At 33.3% G+C, this 20,301-nt stretch overlaps 1 protein-coding gene across 1 annotated transcript in view; it reads left to right on the top strand.

Moving 5' to 3' along the window:
- The window catches only part of Pkhd1l1 (PKHD1 like 1), a 139,523-nt gene that overhangs the window by 60,970 nt on the left and 58,252 nt on the right, over nucleotides 1-20,301 (top strand). The window contains exons 31-46 of the mRNA XM_040293748.2: nucleotides 1,306-1,438; nucleotides 1,875-2,070; nucleotides 3,707-3,849; nucleotides 4,255-4,359; nucleotides 5,034-5,222; nucleotides 5,947-6,117; nucleotides 6,668-6,894; nucleotides 7,644-8,628; nucleotides 10,866-11,114; nucleotides 11,783-11,932; nucleotides 12,553-12,727; nucleotides 14,559-14,715; nucleotides 15,079-15,235; nucleotides 16,790-16,869; nucleotides 17,482-17,611; nucleotides 18,548-18,677. Of these exons, the coding sequence (XP_040149682.2) occupies nucleotides 1,306-1,438; nucleotides 1,875-2,070; nucleotides 3,707-3,849; nucleotides 4,255-4,359; nucleotides 5,034-5,222; nucleotides 5,947-6,117; nucleotides 6,668-6,894; nucleotides 7,644-8,628; nucleotides 10,866-11,114; nucleotides 11,783-11,932; nucleotides 12,553-12,727; nucleotides 14,559-14,715; nucleotides 15,079-15,235; nucleotides 16,790-16,869; nucleotides 17,482-17,611; nucleotides 18,548-18,677 (3,377 nt within the window). The remainder of the gene's footprint in view (nucleotides 1-1,305; nucleotides 1,439-1,874; nucleotides 2,071-3,706; nucleotides 3,850-4,254; nucleotides 4,360-5,033; nucleotides 5,223-5,946; nucleotides 6,118-6,667; nucleotides 6,895-7,643; nucleotides 8,629-10,865; nucleotides 11,115-11,782; nucleotides 11,933-12,552; nucleotides 12,728-14,558; nucleotides 14,716-15,078; nucleotides 15,236-16,789; nucleotides 16,870-17,481; nucleotides 17,612-18,547; nucleotides 18,678-20,301) is intronic.

The following is a 20,301-nucleotide window of genomic DNA, read 5'->3' as shown; positions in this document are numbered from 1 at the left end:
CATGAGGCACTGGGTTTGATTCTCAGCAGCACCACATAAAAAATAAAATAAAGATATTGTGTCCCCCTAAAAAACTAAAAAATAAATATTTTTTAAAAAGAATTATTTCTTCAACATCTTCCTGCCAAGATTTTAAGACAAAATACCATCTCAACATTCTAGGTACTTAAAAATCATGAAAAAGAACACACAAACCAATATTAATTAAACTTAAACAATGTGTTCCAGTGGAAATATTAGTAGTAGATACAAAGTAAAGATAAAATATAGTGGAAAGGGTGTGTCAGAAAAATGTTTCATTGAAAAGTTAGTGTCCTGTTATGATTTGAAGATACATAGAAGTTACTATGTAAACCAAAAGGTGAAAAAAATCAGTATTTACAAATATTCTAAAAAATTCACAAGAAAATGTAGAAACTTTTAATTTTTAAAAAGAAGTATATTTTTAAATGTGTTTAAGTTTGTTGACAAAAATGTGACTTTTTCATGGAATATGAAAATGTTAGGCCAATAATGATTCTTTATTTTTAAAACTAATCTTTAAATTTAAACAAAGGCTCTAGTTTGCCAATTATATACAAAAGGATAATGAATTTAGTCATGGACATAAAAAATGTAACAGAGTAAATGGGGTTATTACATAGTTGTGATCTGTAAAAAAATAAATGAGTGTATGCTGGACTGAATGATGGAGATAAGAATCTGAGGGATATGATGAATTAAAATTTACTTTCTTTCAATTTTGGCATTCAGCTACATGCTAAATATGCAATAAATAAACACCAGATGATTGAAATAACTGTTTTTCCTAATTGGGAATTGCATAGACATTGTATCAATGAAAGCACCAAATATTTTTTTTGAGAGGTCCAAGTGTTTAGTGTTGGATTCTCAAACTAGATTAGCAGAAGATATAATAATGTGATTTTCGAATGAAATAGAATAATTGCATTTGAGTCTATTCCAAGAACAAAAAGGCACAACTTTTATTTAGTATCTTATCCTTAATCAAATAGAGAAGCACTTATCCAGAGAATCTCAACTTCATTGTGAAACCCTCAAAATCCAATAATACAGATTCTTTTAAGTTGATCATAAAAATCACTGTGTTATATATCTTGATAATTCAAACATATAATCTACATTTGATGTCATGGTTTTTTAAATATCTGAAAACTGACTCATGACTTTTAAACATAAAAATTTCAGAAGTTTGTTTTAATTCTATTTCTTTCAGACAATGAATTTCTATCACATTCAACATTTAGTATTTCTTAATTGTTTTGTTTTTTCCTTTTGTTTTAGAGAATTGAGGGTACAGTTGATATTTCAGTTATTACCAATGGATTTCAAACCACAGCAAAGGATATTTTCAGTTATAATTGTTTACAGACTCCAGTTATAACTGATTTTAGTCCAAAAGTACGAACAATTCTAGGTAAGAAATCTTTTAATAAGACCAGTTATTTGACATATATAGAGAAACCACTTCCAGAAATTCCTTCAAAGCACAGTCTTATGCAGTTTTGTTTCTTAAAATAAGTAAGTCACAGTTTGTTTTTCATCTTTCTTTTTTAATATCAATTTTCTATTTATAATTTTACTTTTAATATTTGCAACATGGAGAAAATTATTATTGTTTTAAAAAGTACTTTATCTTTTTTTCCTTGTGAAACAGTTAAGCCTGAGTTTTATCTTCACATGACAGCCATCTACTTTTTTCTTGTTTCTCCATTTACCTCTGATAGAGTTAGGATTACCTACATCTAATGAAAGAAAAGAGAATTGAGTTGACTTATTTAATATGCAAATTTTCACACTGGATAATAAATTGAAACCTTCTGCAAAAGTTTTTTTTTCTTCTGAAATAATAGGAGATGTTAATTTAACAATTAAGGGTTATAACTTTGGAAATGAACTCACGCAAAACATGGTGGTGTATGTTGGAGGAAAACCCTGCCAGGTTCTTCACTGGAACTTCACAGATATTCGATGCCTTTTGCCTACATTGTCTCCTGGAAAGCATGATATCCATGTAGAAGTCAGAAATTGGGGCTTTGCATCAACAAGGTATAGTAATGAACATAAACTTGGTAGAGTTGGAGAACACATAGGGCTAATAGATTTGGGACAGGAAAATAAATAATCTTTAATCTTTAATATATTAATTGCTTTTGTTGCCTTTATATATCTTCTTTTGCCAAAGACTCAGAAAATCTCAGAAAAATTCAATATGACACTTAGTTGTGAGACCAATACCATTCAGATCAGCTAGTAAAATTCTCTGTGCAACTAGGTTTGTGTATGTCACATGATTTTCATTCATCCAGGAAATACTTGTCAAACAGTTTCTAGGGAACAAGCACTTGCTTAATGCTGGATTCACAGTAGAGAATAAAAGGGGCTTGTTACCCACATTAATGGTGCTCACGGTTTTATCGGAGAAATCGATTATGAACAGAAAATTACATCAATAATCTAATCATAAATGTGGAAAAGACTATGAATAAGAGGTACCAGGTGTAAATAAAAAGGTAATAAATGTAGCTAACTTATCCTAAGGTACAGGGAAGCATTCTCTGTAAAGGTGATAATTAAGCCAGGAAATAGGTAGGTAGGTGCTAGCCATCTGAAGGGCAGGAAGAGAATCTTTCTCTGATTCTATTTCTGTAGGGATTTAGTATTTTCTTCCCTGAAATTCTTTGTTTACTTGTAACAACTTTAATTCTTGTGTGAGGAATTACTAATGTGGAATACTTAGAAGAAGGGAACACTGAAATTTAGGGATTAAAAAGAAGACAAAGCTGATGTCAGAAAGGAATGAGAGATGACAGCAGCAGTATCTTGCAGGAGATGAAGATGAGCAATAGAAACCATAATCCCAAGGCTACATTCCCTTTCAATCTGATTTGAGTTAATATTATCTCACAGAGAATAGCTCACATGAGTTTTAGAAGGCTCTGGCTTGTACTTTAGCTGGATGATATAATGTGCAGGATTGATACCATAAAAATTGTATATTTAGGTGGTAGTTGAAGAAATACTAATTTAATTATGCTGAAGAAGTTAAATAAAAGTTAATACAAAGATTCACTGGAATTTTTCTGCCTGTGCACTTATGTGAGACTTGGAATATGGGAGTCAACTCTATATCAGGTCAGAAAAGCACTGTACATTTTTATGGGCTTCTAGCAGACACATTCTAACTATAACAAAGAAAAATAAATTAAAACCTTTCATGGAGATGGGGGAAGGGAAATCCTGTAAGTTCCCAACAAACATGGAATGATTAATTTAAATTAATTACACAAAATTTTATTACTCATATAAGATATATGACTTTTTTCTTTTTTATATGTAGAACTGCCTTTATATTTTATTCTAATGTAGATATATTTTAAAGGCTTTCCTGTATTTCTTGTGATCTCATTTCTCATAACCAGATTTTTCATAGTAGTTTCAGATTTTCTATCTCAAATTTGTGCTGTCAGATTTTCAAAAATCTAATTTAAAATTACTAACATATAGCATCCAACCAAATTGAGGTTATGATAATTCAGATTATCTAGCCTTAAAAATGATATATAATTACATATAGATTCAATTATTTCCTCTTCCTAAAAAAGTCATATACTTTTAAGAGTTTCATAATATGAGCCCATGAGAAGGAAATTCAGTAGGAAAATCTATTTTTTTTCCTTTTCAGAGATAAATTAAATGCTTCAATTTGGTATATTTTGAAAGTGACCAACATGTTTCCACAGAGAGGCTCCTTGTATGGTGGGACTGAAATCACTGTACTGGGTTTTGGGTTCAGCACCATACCAATGAAGAATACGGTCCTCTTAGGTAAGAGCTATATTCCCCTGTGAGGGATACTGCCATTTTTCTCAGCTAAAAGGATGTACTATAGGTGCTGAGTTATTACACAAATACTATCAATCATGGAAACATTACTGTTCTATTAATGTAAAGAATGTTAAGTATATTTGGTTAAGGGGATAAAGAAAATCTTAATAAACTGCTTTCAAACTTTAGATTTCAGTCAATTAATATTATATATTTTATGCATATAGATCACTTAAAGGAGGAGAGGTCAGTTTTGAAAATAATCAGTTCTCAAACATGATTACCACTAAAAACAATATCCTACCATATAACACAGATTTTGACAAAACCTTGACTGTTTACTAAGCTCCATTTCTTCACAAGAAATATTTGAGAAAAAAATCTTTTCTATCTTTGTTTTTCTAGGATCCTTTCCATGCAATGTTACATCATCATCAGAAAATGTCATAAAATGTATTCTTCATTCAACAGGGAATGTATTCAGAATTACCAACAATGGGGAAGATTTAGGTACCAACCAATATTTATATATTGTGAATAAGGAAAAGCATGTTAGCCTGAAATTAATTTGATTTTTATTTATTTTATACCTCAAATTATTTGGATAATAAATATAAATATTTATTTTAAGATCTATGGTATCTGCTTTGACATAGAAGTTACATATGGAGTGAATCAGTGGCAAGTTGAGTTTAAAAGGCTAGAGTTCACAACTTATTCAGGAATTGACAATTGGCTTTGCTACAGTGCAGAATCTCCTGATTATTGCAGTTTATTTTCAGTCATCAGTTTCCAAATGAATATTTAAATTGAAATTTCATATTTTTGCATGCCTATATGCTTCAGAAAATTCTTATTTCTAAAGAATTGATCATTGCCTTTAAAAATATTCCATGTAAAATATTCTGTGTAACTTATTGAGTATCCAAATTTTTAAAAATTATCTCTTGACCATTGCTTTTTGAGTTATATGACTTATTTCTTCCTTATTTTTCACATTATCTTTTTTCCCCATTACTCCTGTTTATTTTTGTTAAGGGCTTAAGTGACATACATAATAAAATTTTACAGTATTAACTAAAAAGTTGCTTTCAGTAGTAACTGTAAAAATGTTTTCAAAGTTAATTAAGAAATTGATTGCTTTCTTATTTTCTTTTAATATATGACTCAATTCCTACATCCAGTACATGGATTAGGCTACGCTTGGTCACCATCAGTCTTAAACGTGTCTGTAGGAGACACAGTGACATGGCATTGGCAAGCACATCCATTTCTTAGGGGGATAGGATATAGAGTTTTCTCTGTCTCCAGTCCTGGAAGTGTAATTTATGATGGTAAAGGATTTACAAATGGAAGGCAAAAATCTTTATCAGGTAAGTTTCCTCTTTATTAAATTTTGCATGATGCCTCATTTCCCTATATGTAATACAAAGACATTTTGTTTAGATTTACATAGACTATATATGTAAATGTGCTAAATCGTTTACCCGGCATTTTATGGCTATGGTAAAGATATTATAAATGCAATTAAGAACTCATTCTGAAATATCATTAATGATTCTGTGATAACTGACCAACTGAAAAATACACGGAAACAGCAAAATACAATGAAAATAATAATATATAATTGAATCTTACCAGTCTGGTAGCAAGTGATGGGCTTCTGTTGATTGGAGTCAACTTTAAAACTAATGCTTCTTAAATAAATAAAAACATAAAATGAATGCTTCTTGTAGGAAAGCTCAGTGTAAAGTGAATCTTTTATATTGCTTTTTTGTTTGTTTTGTATGAATGAAGATATAGAGTATTGTCCTTCTGTTGTTAATTTTTCATTGCATGTTGAGTTTTTCTTTAAACTTTGTAATTTATATCAGACTTGGCATGGTTTTCTAACACATTAATGTTGGATCTTATCTTTCTGGAGTATGATTTTATTATGCAAGATAGTTCTTTTATAACCAGTAAGTACATTTCCTTCCTATTTCCTATTAAGAAATAATGAATTTGTCATAAACATGTACATTTAAATGATCATTTTAAATTTCAAAGATGCATTAATTGCTTGTATTCACTATGTACAATCTTATTTTATGGCAGGTTCATTTTCTTACCAATTTACTTCACCTGGAATCCATTATTATAGCAGTGGGTATGTTGATGAGGCTAACTCCACTTCCCTCCAAGGAGTCATTAACGTTTTACCAGCCCAAACCAGGCATATTCCCCTGCACCTGTTTGTGGGTAGCACTGAAGCCACCTATGCTCAGGGTAAGAGGTTTAAAGATGGAAACCTTTATTCAGGTGACCCAGGGCTCATGGGACCTTTCTAGAGCAGGAGTCAGATGACTGGGTTTAACCTACTTATGTCTCTTGCTACCACATGACCCCTCATAGGTTCAGACAGTTCTGAAGCTGGAGTGTATTCTATAAAATAAAGATGCTGTTAATGTCTTCTTGCCAGTCCCTTAGAACCCTGTGTGCTTACATGAAATGCAAAGTGAGAATGCTGACTCCCTGCATGTGTCTGTAAACCTATTAAAATGTTAGGTGATGCTATTGTTTTATTTTTCCTATGGGATCTGGACTTAGACAAATTGAAAATGAATTAATTTTATATTCATTCTTATATCTACACTGTAACATCTTTGTCCAAGTCTTTAATATCGTTATTCTGCCTGGGACCCTCTTGTCATTAAAAAAAAAGAAGATTTTTCAGAGCTTAAAAGCATCTTCCTTAAAATAAAGAGTTACGCAGTCTGAAAACATTTCTCGTTTTAGAATGTTATCCATGACTTACAGGCAGTTCTTTTGTCTAAAGGAGGACCGGAGAATTTGCACTTAGAAAGCTCTGTGGCAGGCTGCCTAGCAACAGAACCCCTCTGTGGCCTGAACAATATCAAGGTTAAAAATTCAAATAGACTGTTTTTTGAGCTTTCAAGTTGTAATTCACCATCTATAAGCAATATTACCCCATCTACCGGAACAGTCAATGAATTGATAACAATTTCTGGGCATGGCTTCAGTAATCTCACATGTGCTAATAAGGTAAGAATTTAAAGCTCTCCTTTGAATCTTCCATATACTCAATGAAATGAAGATGTTTTAACATAACTTCATAATTTAATTTTTACCCGCTTTATGAGATATAGTTCACATACCAAACAATTCAACCATTTAAAGTATACAATTCAATAGCTAAGTATATATAAAGGTAGACTCAGAGACTCATGACCACAATCAATTTTATAATTTATTTTTTCAACTCAAAACAAAACCTAAAACCTTTGAATATCATCTCCAACTACCCCATTCATCCCAGCCCAAGGAAACCACTAACTTACTTTCCATTCTTACAGATTTGACTATTCTGGTCATCTCTTATAAATATAGTCATAAAATATGGAGCTCTTTGTGACCAGCTTTTCCCACTTAGCACATTTTCAAAGTGTCTCCATGTTGTACCATTTGTTGGTACTTTATTTTTTTTATGGCCAAATAATATCCCATTGTATGTTACCACATTTTATTTATCCATTCACCAATTGAAGGACATTGAGTTGTTTTCACTTTGCAGCTACTATGAATAATGTAGTTACAAACATGCATGTACAATCACAATTTGATCTTAAAGTTAATTCAAGATATGTATTAATCATCTCCCAAATTTAATTTTATGAATAAAAACTTTACACAGAATTAGTATTATAAAATTATGGTTGTTGCTAGTACAAAATATAAGTTCATATTAGAGTAATATATTGATTTGTTTTATTTCATATTCATTTTACTTTCAGGTTACAATTGGTAGTTACCCCTGTGTTGTAGAAAAAAGTAGTGAAAATTCTATTATGTGTCATATTGACCCTCAAAACTCAATGGATGTTGGTATCAGAGAAATTGTCACTTTGATTGTTTACAATTTGGGCACTGCTATCAACACACTGTCCAAGGAATTTGACAGACGATTTGTACTTTTGCCAAGCATCGATATGGTGTTGCCAAGTGCAGGATCAACTACCGGAATGACAAGAGTGACCATAAAGGGCTCTGGATTCTCAGCTTCTTTTGCAGGTGTAGAAGTCTTTATGGGTCATTTCCCATGTAAAGTTCTAACAGTGAATTACACAGTCATTGAATGTGAAACATCCCCTGCTCCCCAACAGCTTGTGCATGTAGATCTTCTAATACACGGAGTGCCTGCCCAATGTCAGGGAAACTGCAGCTTTTCATATTCAGAAAGCATCACTCCTTATATAACAGGAATCTTCCCAAACTCTATTGAAGGATCTGTAAATGTTCTTATTGAAGGAGAAGGTTTGGGGACTGTTTTGGAGGAGATTGCTGTTTTCATTGGAAATCAACAGTTCAGAGTCACACATGTTAATGAAAAGAACATCACTGTTCTTATGACTTCTCTCCCAGCTGGGCCTCATTCTCTCAGCGTTGTGGTGGGATCCAAGGGCTTGGCTCTGGGAAACCTGACTGTTAGCAGCCCTGCAGTAGCTTCTGTCTCACCAAAGTCTGGAAGCATTGGTGGAGGGACCATTTTGAGGATCACAGGGAATGGCTTTTATCCTGGCAACACTACCGTTACTGTTGGGGAGCGCCCTTGTCAGATTGTTTTTGTCAACTCCAGCGAGGTCTACTGCAGCACCCCACCAGGGAGAGCTGGAAAGGTTGATCTGAAGATCTTTGTCAATGCCATCACTTATCCATCTTTGTCATTTAACTATTCCCTGGAGGATACACCATTTCTCAGAGGGATTGTTCCAGATCGAGGTAGTCCAATACTTACTTGCATTTTTTATTATATTTATATGACATCATCAGTACTATTTATTACTATAAAGTTATAATAATATTCATAAATAATTGTTAAGATGTGTTTTTTACACAGCCTGTTGGTATATTGGGTTCGAGTTCTGTGTAGTCTCTGTTTTGTGATTATTTTTGGTATGTTCTTGGGATAAAATTTTTAGCTAAATTTTAATTTCTGTCTTGAACAATACCTCCATTAAATTGGCCTACCATTCAAATAAAGGAATGACTAATTTCAATGCACCAAAATGGATAATTTATGTCATTTATGTTCATGTGGCACAAGAAACAACTGTTAAAATTCACAAGAAGTTGATCTTGCTGAAGTTGAGAAATTTTCAGAGTACTGTAATTCCATGAAAGTCCAATTGATTACTGTTAGTATGATAGAATTCTTTTTAAGGAAGTAATTGGCACATTCAGATAGAGAAAATTATTATGATTTACTTAATTATTTAGCAGAACACATTTTTTCTAAGCTAAGAATAGATCAAAATGTCTTCCAAGTTCCTTGTCATTATGCTGTGCTGTTTCTGAACATCTTTAGGCTATTGTAATAATTTTCAACCATGTAATGAATTTTGAAGTAGCAGCTGTAGTGCCATGGTTCAGAGCATGATCTTGATACTAGGTTCAAATCTTACTTCTTCTACTTCTTAATGATGAAATCTTGGACACTTTTGTTCTGCTTTGTTTTAACATTAGTTTCTTTATATATTCAGGTACCTCTCGTGAAAACTTAAGAATTTCATTCATAAAATGTAATTTGGAATGATACATTTCATAAATAATTCATTAAATGTTCACCTTTTAAAAAGGTGTTTTTTCATTTTACATCCTGGGAAATGTATCAGGTTAAATCAGATAAATTTTCTTCATTCAAGAAGTTTACTATTAAAATTTTCTTTAATACATCAAGTTTGCTCATTGGAGCAAATGTTAACAATAGAAATAATGTATCTATATATTTGTAGTCATTGCAGAGGATGATGTTTGTTCCTTACTTCCATGGACCATTTCTCTTCCTATCTCTCTTTGAATGTTTCTTTTAGAATAAGGTATGTGAAGCATAAGAAACTTTTAAGGGTTGGGAATATAGCTTAGTTGGTAAAGGGCTTGTCTCATATGCACAAGGCCCTAGAACTTTTAAACAAGTGAAACCCAAGCTGTTTTATTTACTGAAGAGACACAAAGTAAATGACACCTAGAATTAGCACTATTGCATTTTAAAGTGAAATGTCAAACAAAATGATAGTTTTAATATATATAAAATAATTTTTGTTTTGTATCTTAAAACTATTTTTAACATTAAATATCTTATTAATATTTGTAATGTATATTATAATGTTGCATATATCATGACATGTTGGTGATTCTCACTATAATTATATAGGAATTGTTACTATTACTGCTTGAATTAAATTCAAAATATTACTTGACCCTGCATTTGTAACAAATTGTAGAAATTACTATCTATTCATAAAATTTAGATGTGTGTGTAGTCACTTGAATGACTTATGATAAATTCTGTGTTTAATGCCCTTGCCCTTCCTCAGTGTACATTTTTCAAGAGAAAGATTGAGATTCTTGGTTCTGTGTACAGTCATTAAGACCTTAACATTAATATTCACTTAAAAGTTTTTAATTTATTTTTTTCTGTATTTACAATCTTATACCTAAGTATTTATATATCATGATTTGTTTATCAAGTCAGATCTATTAAAAATATTTGAATTAAGAAAAAAGATAGTTTATTCTCAAAAAGCGTTGCTAATATCAGGGGGGAAAATCACCAAGAATAAAAAATAATTAGCTTCATCCGTGTAGCCTAACCCACCATGACCTGTGCAGACATTCATACTTCTTAATTCTACATCATCTTTCTTCTCTTTGCCTTTCTTCTACTTCTCTATCTTTTCTACTATCTGAATTAGAAACTTACAATTCAGGAGAATGTATGGAAGGGCTGGAAAATAATGACCATTGAGATATGTCAGTTACAGTTAGTGTACAGTAGACTGTAATCTTTATTGTATTCAAAATGTCTGTAACACAGCATGTATATTAGTGTTAGTTTTAAAATACTGGGTATTATTTTGTTTACACAAAGAGGTCTATTTTTAAATGCATGCATAAGTATTGAAATTTAGATATACACTTAACAGTGTTTGCTTTTTTTGTTTTTTGTTTTTTTTAAGGTCTACCAGGAACTGAAATTGAGATCACTGGATCTAACTTTGGTTTTGATATCTCAGAAATTTCAGTGATGCTTGGTGACATTCAGTGCAATGTAACCACGGTCAATGACAGCATGTTGCAGTGTGTTACTGGTGCCCATGCTGGTGGCACTTTTCCTGTGCTGATGCATCATAAGACTAAAGGTTCCGCCGTGTCCACTGTTGAATTTGAGTACCCACTTCATATTCAGAATATTCATCCAACTCAAGGTAGTCATGAATATGCAGAAGCATATGCATATTTATATTGTTTCAGTAAACACATTTAGAAAAAAATAATGTTCTTTAAACATTACTAAAATTTGTACTTCTATTAATACATATTTTTCTCTATTCATCAAACAAATAAGCAAGCCAGAGTACTAACTAAAGATTCCAAAGTATTGGGCAAATGCCTTTATTTGTCTTAGGACTGCATAATTTATTTAAAATTTAGCCCTAAAGTGACCAGAGTATAGATTGAATTTTTTAAAATGATATTTAGCCCATCACTGACATATATTCATTGCCACAAAAATAGTATTTTTTCTAGTTGAAAATTATTTTAATGACTATAAACCTTTCAGCATAACCAATGAACTCAACTGAAATAGTAATGTTATGCATATATTTTGACTATTTTGAAATTCTTTGTGGCACTTCTTTTAAATAAAAATATAGTTTCTAGAAATATTTTATATGAATTACCAGATTTGACATTTTCTCAATGAAGAGTTTAAAACAGTACAAAGCAAAAGATACTCTTTTATTAGTATAATAATTTCAGATCATTTAATACAATCTATTGCCATTTCAGATTTCAAAATAAAGTTAATAAATATGTACATAGGGAAAGTTTCTTTTCAGTTTTATTGTTCCCTTGTATTTGTCTTCACTAGGGAGTTTTGGTGGTGGCCGAACCATGACTGTAACAGGCACTGGGTTTAATTCACAAAATTCAATTGTATTGGTCTGTGGCTCAGAGTGTGCCATCGACAGGCTGAGGTCTGATTACACAACGTTATTATGTGAGATTCCACCCCATGATGGTAAGTTGTGAGAAAAAAAAATGGCTACTCTTGAGAATTGTTTAATCATATAAAGATCACAGTTAGAATTGCTGTTTTCAAATTGTTAGTTTCCTTGGAAATAATTGAATCATCCTAACTTTAAGCAGTTCATCCAGAACTTTATTTTCTAGGTTTAATATATCCTTCAAGATGTCAGTTTATGACAAAAACTGATGACACTTAGCATATTGGGTGGGCCAAATGAGAACATGTCTTTAGTTCTTGCTAGTGTATTAGGTTGATTTTTTTTTTTTTTCAAAGATAGGATAGTATGAAACAAACTGCCAAGATTCAAATCCTGTGTGTCTTCAGCACTGGAAAACTGAGGAGGCAGGTTTACAGAACTGACTACAGTAAGAGGTCTGAGGGAGGGTTTTTCCCTCTGGATAATGTGCATGTACTTTGTGATGTTTCGGCTGTTGGGAGAGGTTTCTAGAACTACACGTTCAGCCTGTGTTTATTAGAACATGATCATGGGAAAAGGAAGATGTTATTGAAAATGTTTGGGGGACTTAGGAATGATTACACAACGTTATTATGTGAGATTCCACCTAAAGATCTATGGCAGAGCTGTGCTGAGTTTGACCCTCTTTTCATAGGCAGGGGACCTGAGCAAGCTTGTGAAGTGAGTGTGGTCAACGGGAAAGATTCGTCGCTGTCCGTGACTCCGTTTACATACATGACCTCACTGACTCCGCTCATCACTGAAATATCTCCCAGGAGAGGCAGCACAGCAGGGGGCACCAGACTCACAGTCAGGGGATCAGGATTCAGGTACTGTCTTCTCACACACACGGTTTGATTGATGTTTCCAAATTCCAGCCACTATGCCAGCAACCCAATGTGCCAGGACAGTGCTTAAATATAGCCATGTTCACATGCACCTTTCTGCTCGTAAGCCACACTCGAGGCACAAAATAGTACTAATAGCTAACATTGATTGTGTGCTCAGTCTGTGCCAGGTACCTTCCTATCCACAGAAACTTCCTGCCTTATCTTATGAGACATTTTTAATCCCAGCTGGGTTATGTGGTAGTTCCATTCCTAGTCTTTTAATAATAAAATGGGATTAAATATACCATATTTAAATAATTAAGTATACCAGATTTAAATATACCACTTGTTGGTATTTATCCAAAAGACTTAAAATCAGCATAATATAGAGATCCATGCATACCAATGTCTGTAGCAGCACAATCCACAATAGCCAAGTCATGGAACCAGCCTAGGTGCCTATCAACAGACATATGGATAAAGAAAATGAGGTATCTACACCATGGAGTTCTACTCAGTCATAAAGAACAATGAAATTATGTCATTTGCTACCATTTGTAAATGGAAGGACTAATATGAGAGCGCTTAAGTATCTTGCCCCAAATCCTAGTAACATCACAAACATAATCACCTTGTTATGCTTTTCCCACTGTCCGATCTTCGACTGTGATCTGCTTCGCTGGGTGAAAGAAACATCTTTCTGCACATCAGACCTATTTCTCTGTAAATAGTCTTGTTCCTTCTTCTCATGCTTACTATTAGCTCAAACTTCTTGACCATATTGTCATCACTGTTCAGGTGGATCAGGCTGACTTCAAAACACAACATCACATAAGCTGTAGAAGGCAATTTTCATTCCTCAAGTACCCATAATTTTATTTTGGATTTGAATTTTAAAAGGAGGTTAATTTCTAAGGTCTGTGAGTATGATAAAAATGTCACATAGTGGAACCAACCCAGATGCCCTTCAATAGATGAATGGATAAAAAAAAAAAAGTGGCATTTATATACAATGGAGTACTACGCAGCACTAAAAAATGACAAAATCATGGAATTTGCAGGGAAATGGATGGCATTAGAGCAGATTATGCTAAGTGAAGCTAAAAAACAAATGCCAAATGTCTTCTTTGATATAATGAGAGCAACTAAGAATAGAGCAGGGAGGAAGAGCATGAGGAAAAGATTAACATTAAAAAGAGACATGAGGTGGGAGGGAAAGGGAGAGAAAAGGGAAATTGCATGGAAATGGAAGGAGACCCTCATTGTTATACAAAATTACATATAAGAGGTTGTGAGGGGAATGGGGAAAAAACAAGGAGAGAAATGAATTACAGTAGATGGGGTAGAGAGAGAAGATGGGAGGGGAGGGGAGGGGGGATAGTAGAGGATAGGAAAGGTAGCAGAATACAACAGTTACTAATATGGCATTATGTAAAAATGTGGATGTGTAACCGATGTGATTCTGCAATCTTTGTAATGTTTTGAACAACCAATAAGAAGAAAAAAAAAAAGAAGGTGCCCATTTGGAGACTAACAAATAAGGAATAAGAGCAAAGTAATTCCAACTCAGGCAGTTCTTCCTCTAACTCCTCTAACGATAGAGCACTTGGTAATTTGGGCAGTTCTATTTCCTGACCTTTTATATCTTTGTTTACTGTATTCCTTAACAAATATTTTTGAACTCTTAATTGAAAAAAGTGTCATTGTGCACTTGGATGGATACTAGGACGAGATCATTACTTTGCAATAACACAGATGAAAAAAGGGATTTGATTATATGACATAGAAATTTGAGAAAACTTTGTCCTGTTTTTGCTTTTCTCCTTTACAGTGAAAATACCCAGGATGTTCACATCACTATAGCTGAAGCCAGATGTAATGTTGAGTTTTCCAACAGGACACACATCTTCTGTACAACAGAGGCCCATACTCCTTCAGGATGGGCGCCAGTTCATGTCAACATCAGAGACATCGGCAGGGCCACGCTGGTAATAATGCTGTTGGGAATACTGATCACAGCAGTAGAAACACTTATTATGGAGAGTGGGCTAATAGGTAGTGGATGTTTTACTTTAATGTCTCCAAAAGATAACTGAACTGTAACTCCACCAAATTTTAATTAATTGCCATTTTGGTGCTTATTACTAAAATTTTTATTACTTTTGAATCATAAACTAATTGGTAATGTATTTTTCACTTTATTATTATGAGAAACTAGAGTCAGCTATCACATATTTGAAGTGGGATATATTTTGTTATTAAAAATATGCATTGCTTTACATTTATGTCTGAGAAGTTGAAAAATTCTGGTAAATTCTCTGAACTTCAAAATCTCTTGTGCTTTATTACAGGATAATGCTGATTTCCTATATGTTGATGCTTGGTCCTCCAATTACTCATGGGGAGGAAAATCTCCCCCAGAGGAAGGGTCACTTGCTATTATTACAAAAGGACAGATCATTTTATTGGACCAAAGTACCCCTATTCTGAAAATGTTGCTTATTCAGGGTAAATTTCTGAAAATCTGTTTATTAGTCTCTGCCTAGGGACTATTTCTGTGAAGTTAATTTAACCAACATTTGCGATTGTGAACATCCATAGTTACACTGTGTTTTTAATATGGAATATAGTGCTGGGTTTTCTGAGTATTAGTCTCTTTGTAGTTATGATATTATTGGGTTACAACTAGCATTCTTTTAATCAAATAGAACAAAAAAAGTGTCATATTGTATTACATGCCCCTACACAACTTTTATAGTTAAATGTTGTCTCATGAAACTTTGATTTCCATAATCAAAAGTGAACTTGCCCATGCACTCATAGTTAATTGATCTCAATAGTATACAGCATTTCCTACTGCAGAAATGCTGATATGATGGATCCAAGAGGTTATAAACTTATAACAGTCCATTAAAGTCAATCCTAAATGAACCCCTGATTCCCTTGGTAGCCAGAGTGTGACTGTAGGACCTTTGCATGAGACCCTGCTTTCAGTGGTCACTGGAGCTTTTCTCTGTTCCTTAATATACTTTTTATAAAAAAAAAATATTTTAATTGTATGCAGACACAATACCTTTTCATTTAATTTATTTATTTCTATATGGTGCTGAGGATCAAACCCAGTGCCTCGCATGTGCCAGGCAAGCACTCTACCACTGATAGAGCCCTTAATATACTCTTTCTACCATAAAAAGTGAAATAACCACAACTATTATAATTATGTAAAAAAAAATGAGGAATAAGAGTAAAGTGCTTGGAGCTTTAGAACATAAACTTTACTGTAATGGTTTTAGCTGCTCAAAGACTTTGGTAATTTTCTATTTTTTTAATTTCTGGAATAATAACAATGTTTTAATTATTCAAAGTTATTGAGTATGGGATCTTTATTTTATTGTTTTGTAGAAAGGATACCAGGGATTCAACTCAAGGGTACCCAACCACTGAGCCACATCCCCAGCCCTATTTTGTTTTTTGTTTAGAGACAGGGTCTCACTGCGTTGCTTAGCACCTGGCTTTTTTCTGAGTCTGGCTTTGAACTCACAATCCTCCTGGCCTCAGCCTCCCGAACTGTTGGGATTACCAGCGTGCATCACTGGGCCCTACTGGCATGGGATCTTTAGACAAGTAAAATGTTACTGTCTACATCAACCTGTAGCTGTTTTGGGTGTGAATTAGTGGGCAAGAATTCAGAGTTAATGTTGATGTTATCGAATAGTTTCTATAAACCTGCTTTTGTGTAACTTTAAGTGTTTTATTCTTAATTTATATTTCAAAATCCTGTTATTTATAGAATTAATTTGTGCAGCTATACTATTTAATAACATTTAAGATATGAAAATTGCCAAGGGAAAATAATCTGCCCTGGATTTTGTTTTTCTGTGAACTTCCAGGGTCTTATCTGAAGCTTTTATACTTTCATGTAACCAAAGAGCAGAAGTAAAGTAACACATATTAAGGTAGCAGGAGAGGGATAAGAAATTACATTTTTTACTTTTAATTTAGTAGGTGAATTTTGATAATACTTTTTTCTTGAGATATGTTTAAAATTTGTATGGTTCACAGGTGGAACTCTAATATTTGATGAAGCTGACATTGAACTCCAAGCAGAAAATATTCTAATTACGGATGGTGGTACTCTTCAGGTACATAAGAGAACATGACATACATTTATTGTTAACCTGTTTCCTTTTTAAATACTATATGTAAAATGGATAGTTAATTACACCAATCTCTCCTGAGTTTATCTTTGATTAGGTTTGCTTTATTAATAAAACAATCTTTATCTGGGGAAAAGTTTCCTAGAATATTCTTGCAATTTAATGGGAAGATAATTAGTGTTTTATCAAGGAGCAGAATTTAAAATAGAACAAGAAATATAGCTTTGATATGTGGCTAAAGTCGACCAGAAGTCTCGCATATTTTGCTGACTAGAGACTTTAAGGCTTGTATTTTGAAAGAAAGGTATGAACAGTTGAACAACCAATCCTCAAAAAGAGAGGGAAGAGATGGGAAAACAAATTTGTTTTTCATAATGAGAATTGTGGATATGAAGCCAGAAGGGGTGATGCACTCCTGTAATCCCAGCTACTCAGCAGGCTGAAGCAGGAGGATCATAAGTTCACAGCCACAGAATGTGTGTCTTGTTGGGACACAATAGAATTGTATTCAATTTCTCGTCAAGTTTTTTTTTTTTTTAAGTAAATGTTGGGCTTTAATTTTAGTTTTCTGAATGAGGCCTGTGCAATCTCTTGCAGATCGGGACAGAAGCATCCCCCTTCCAGCACAAAGCAGTCATTACCTTGCATGGGCACCTGAGATCTCCTGAGCTCCCTGTGTATGGGGCCAAAACACTGGCTGTGCGTGAGGGAGTCCTGGATCTGCATGGTACTGAGGCCCAAGCTAAGTGAAAGCTCCCAAGCTAGTCTGTGTTTAGATATCTTCCTCTGAACTCCAATAACCTCCCCTAGCACAGGCCAGCCTCAAGGCCACTCCTCCCCAGGCCACGTCTACAGCCTTCCTCCAACCCTTTGCCACATGCTTCCTGATGTTTTTTGTCTTGTTTTGCACTTAGCACAGTGCATGGTGGCTGTGTACTTTATTCGTTTGTCCATGTGGAAAGGCACTAAGACTGGAAACAGAAGATGGATTCCTTACATTTGTATCCAGAAATAGACTCTTCCTAAAGTACATCAATAAATTTATAATTGAACTTTTTAATAGCTATATTCCAGAAAATTGCCAGCAAGTAAAGATGATTTTGATAGTGTTGAAAGTGCCAGGATAACATTTTATAAAAGATGAATGAAATTTGTCTTTTTTATGTGGAAGTCCTATATATTGCAATAATCTGTTTTTTATAGATTTAGAATGTCATAAACATAGTACCTTGTTATGATCATAAATGTCCTACATCATGCTAAATATATCCTACTAAAAGTTCTTAGAAGTTTTACATGTATCACTTATCTCTAGATTATTGGTTTAAGCAGTCCCTATCAATAATGACAAAGATAACAGTCCATTTTGTTAATATGATTACCCCACATTTATATTGTGCTTATAAAGGAAGATTGTTATCAGTGGAATACATCATTGCAGAGAATATTTTTTCTTATTTCATAGAAACATACATTATTATTAAACCTGTTACTTTTCTGAAGCAAGAATTCTTCACATTTCTTTCGTGACATAGGTATGAAATCCTAAGGTACAATTAACCTTCCTCAAATTCATTTAATCCAAATTAAATTGCATAAATTAAAATGCATAAAATCTCAGTAACATAGAAAGCACATCTGAAGTTTTGCTTGTTGTCTCCAGGTCTGCCTGTTTCTGTGGTCTGGACACGTTTGGCTCACACTGCAAAGGCAGGGGAACGGATTTTGATTTTACAAGAAGCTGTGACATGGAAGGAAGGAGATAAGATTGTAATTGCAAGCACAGGACACAGGTATGAGTTTGATTTAGAAAGCAGATTTTTTTTTAAGCTTGTAAAAAATGAACAATTCAAAAGGTCCACGCTCTTTGATTTACATTTGAATCCTCTAAAAGAAGCATGAACAGCCTAATACATGTGTGCCAAGTGTGAACATTTGGTTGGTGACCAAGTGTGTTGAGTTTTCAGTGACTGAATTTACAATTACAAAAAAAGTAAGTACAAATCTAAATGTATAAAATAAATATGAACTAATCATTTTGTTTTCCATAGCTAGGTTCCTATGTAAGATTTCATTTAAAAAAAAAAACATTCTGCTATTGAAAGTCACTTGAAAATTTTGACTTAGAAGATTAATTAAATACATTCATGAATGCAAAAATGTAAATGAGTTTCTTTGTTTGAGGTCACCAAAGAATATGGTTGAAAGCAGCTGGTAAGCCCTTTCTTATCTTACAGTATTGGCAGTGGTCCCACAGAGCAAATTTCTTAGCAATGATTGAGTAAAAGGGAAGAAACCATGATAGAAAAAGTGATAATTAAAGTAACCTTTTAGGTGCCTGACATTTTAAAATAGAAACTGCTTATGACCCTTAATTTATATTAGTTACATATTTTTAGTAAACAAGAAATATAAGGAAAAAATAATACAGTTCTAAATATATCAGGGAGTGGGGATAAAAATAGCCTTATTTTTGTTTTACTGTTCAAATTATGGATAATACTGAGATTGGATATGGTTATGCTTATCAGGAAGTAAATAGTAATTTATGACAAGAAACCAATATGTTAAGGGCATGACTCAATTTAAAATTGAAATTCGAGATGGCATTTAAAGTTTTCCATTTTCCAAATTAAAAATAGATTTGCAGATGTTAGGAAGAGTTAAATGCATACTTAGCTTTGAAAGTGCCCATTTTTTCTGCCCTTGGAAGAAATTTTAATTACATAATGGCAAAACAAACAAGCAGGAAAATCATAGGGCTTATTAATAGAATAGAAAATCTTCATTTATACCCTTACTCTAAACAGAGTAAGTTTACAGTTTAGCATAGGGCTATTTAATTTTAAGAAACAAGAATTAAGGAGTTTCTTTCCAAATCTAATTCATTGTTCACTATTTCATTGGTAAATCCTACTTGAGAATTTGTAAAGCCAGGTAAAGGTTAAGAAAATAGCTTCTGAAGTCAATCAGCCTGGGCCAATTCCCAGCAATACTACCGTCAGCCCTTGGTCATCATATTTCCCTTCTCTGAGCTTCAGTTGAATTGCAATGCTAATAATACATACCCCATAGAATTATTGTAAGCAGTAAGTGAGTTAATATGTGCAAAGCTTTATAGCAGAACTTGGCTCAAAGTGCTTTATAAGTGAGGTATCACTACAAAGGAAAGAAAGGTGTTTCTAGGTGAATGCACATATAAAAATGCCATTTAGAACTGTCTTTTCTAAAGAAATTGCTGTATCATCTGGATGTGAGAGAATCCAGGAAAGACCAGACCCTTTCCCCTACCACCTGTGAGATATTGCACTACTGAATCATTCTTTTCTATAAACAGCCTGTAGAGACCTGCCTGTCGCTACCTGTTCTGACCCTTTTCCCCACAATTCCTTCCTTGAATCCTTTGCAATTCTAGGT

The sequence above is a fragment of the Ictidomys tridecemlineatus genome, chromosome 7, assembly GCF_052094955.1.
Source record: "Ictidomys tridecemlineatus isolate mIctTri1 chromosome 7, mIctTri1.hap1, whole genome shotgun sequence".
NCBI classification, from domain to species: domain Eukaryota; kingdom Metazoa; phylum Chordata; class Mammalia; order Rodentia; family Sciuridae; genus Ictidomys; species Ictidomys tridecemlineatus.
This window is presented reverse-complemented; position numbering and strand designations above follow the sequence as displayed.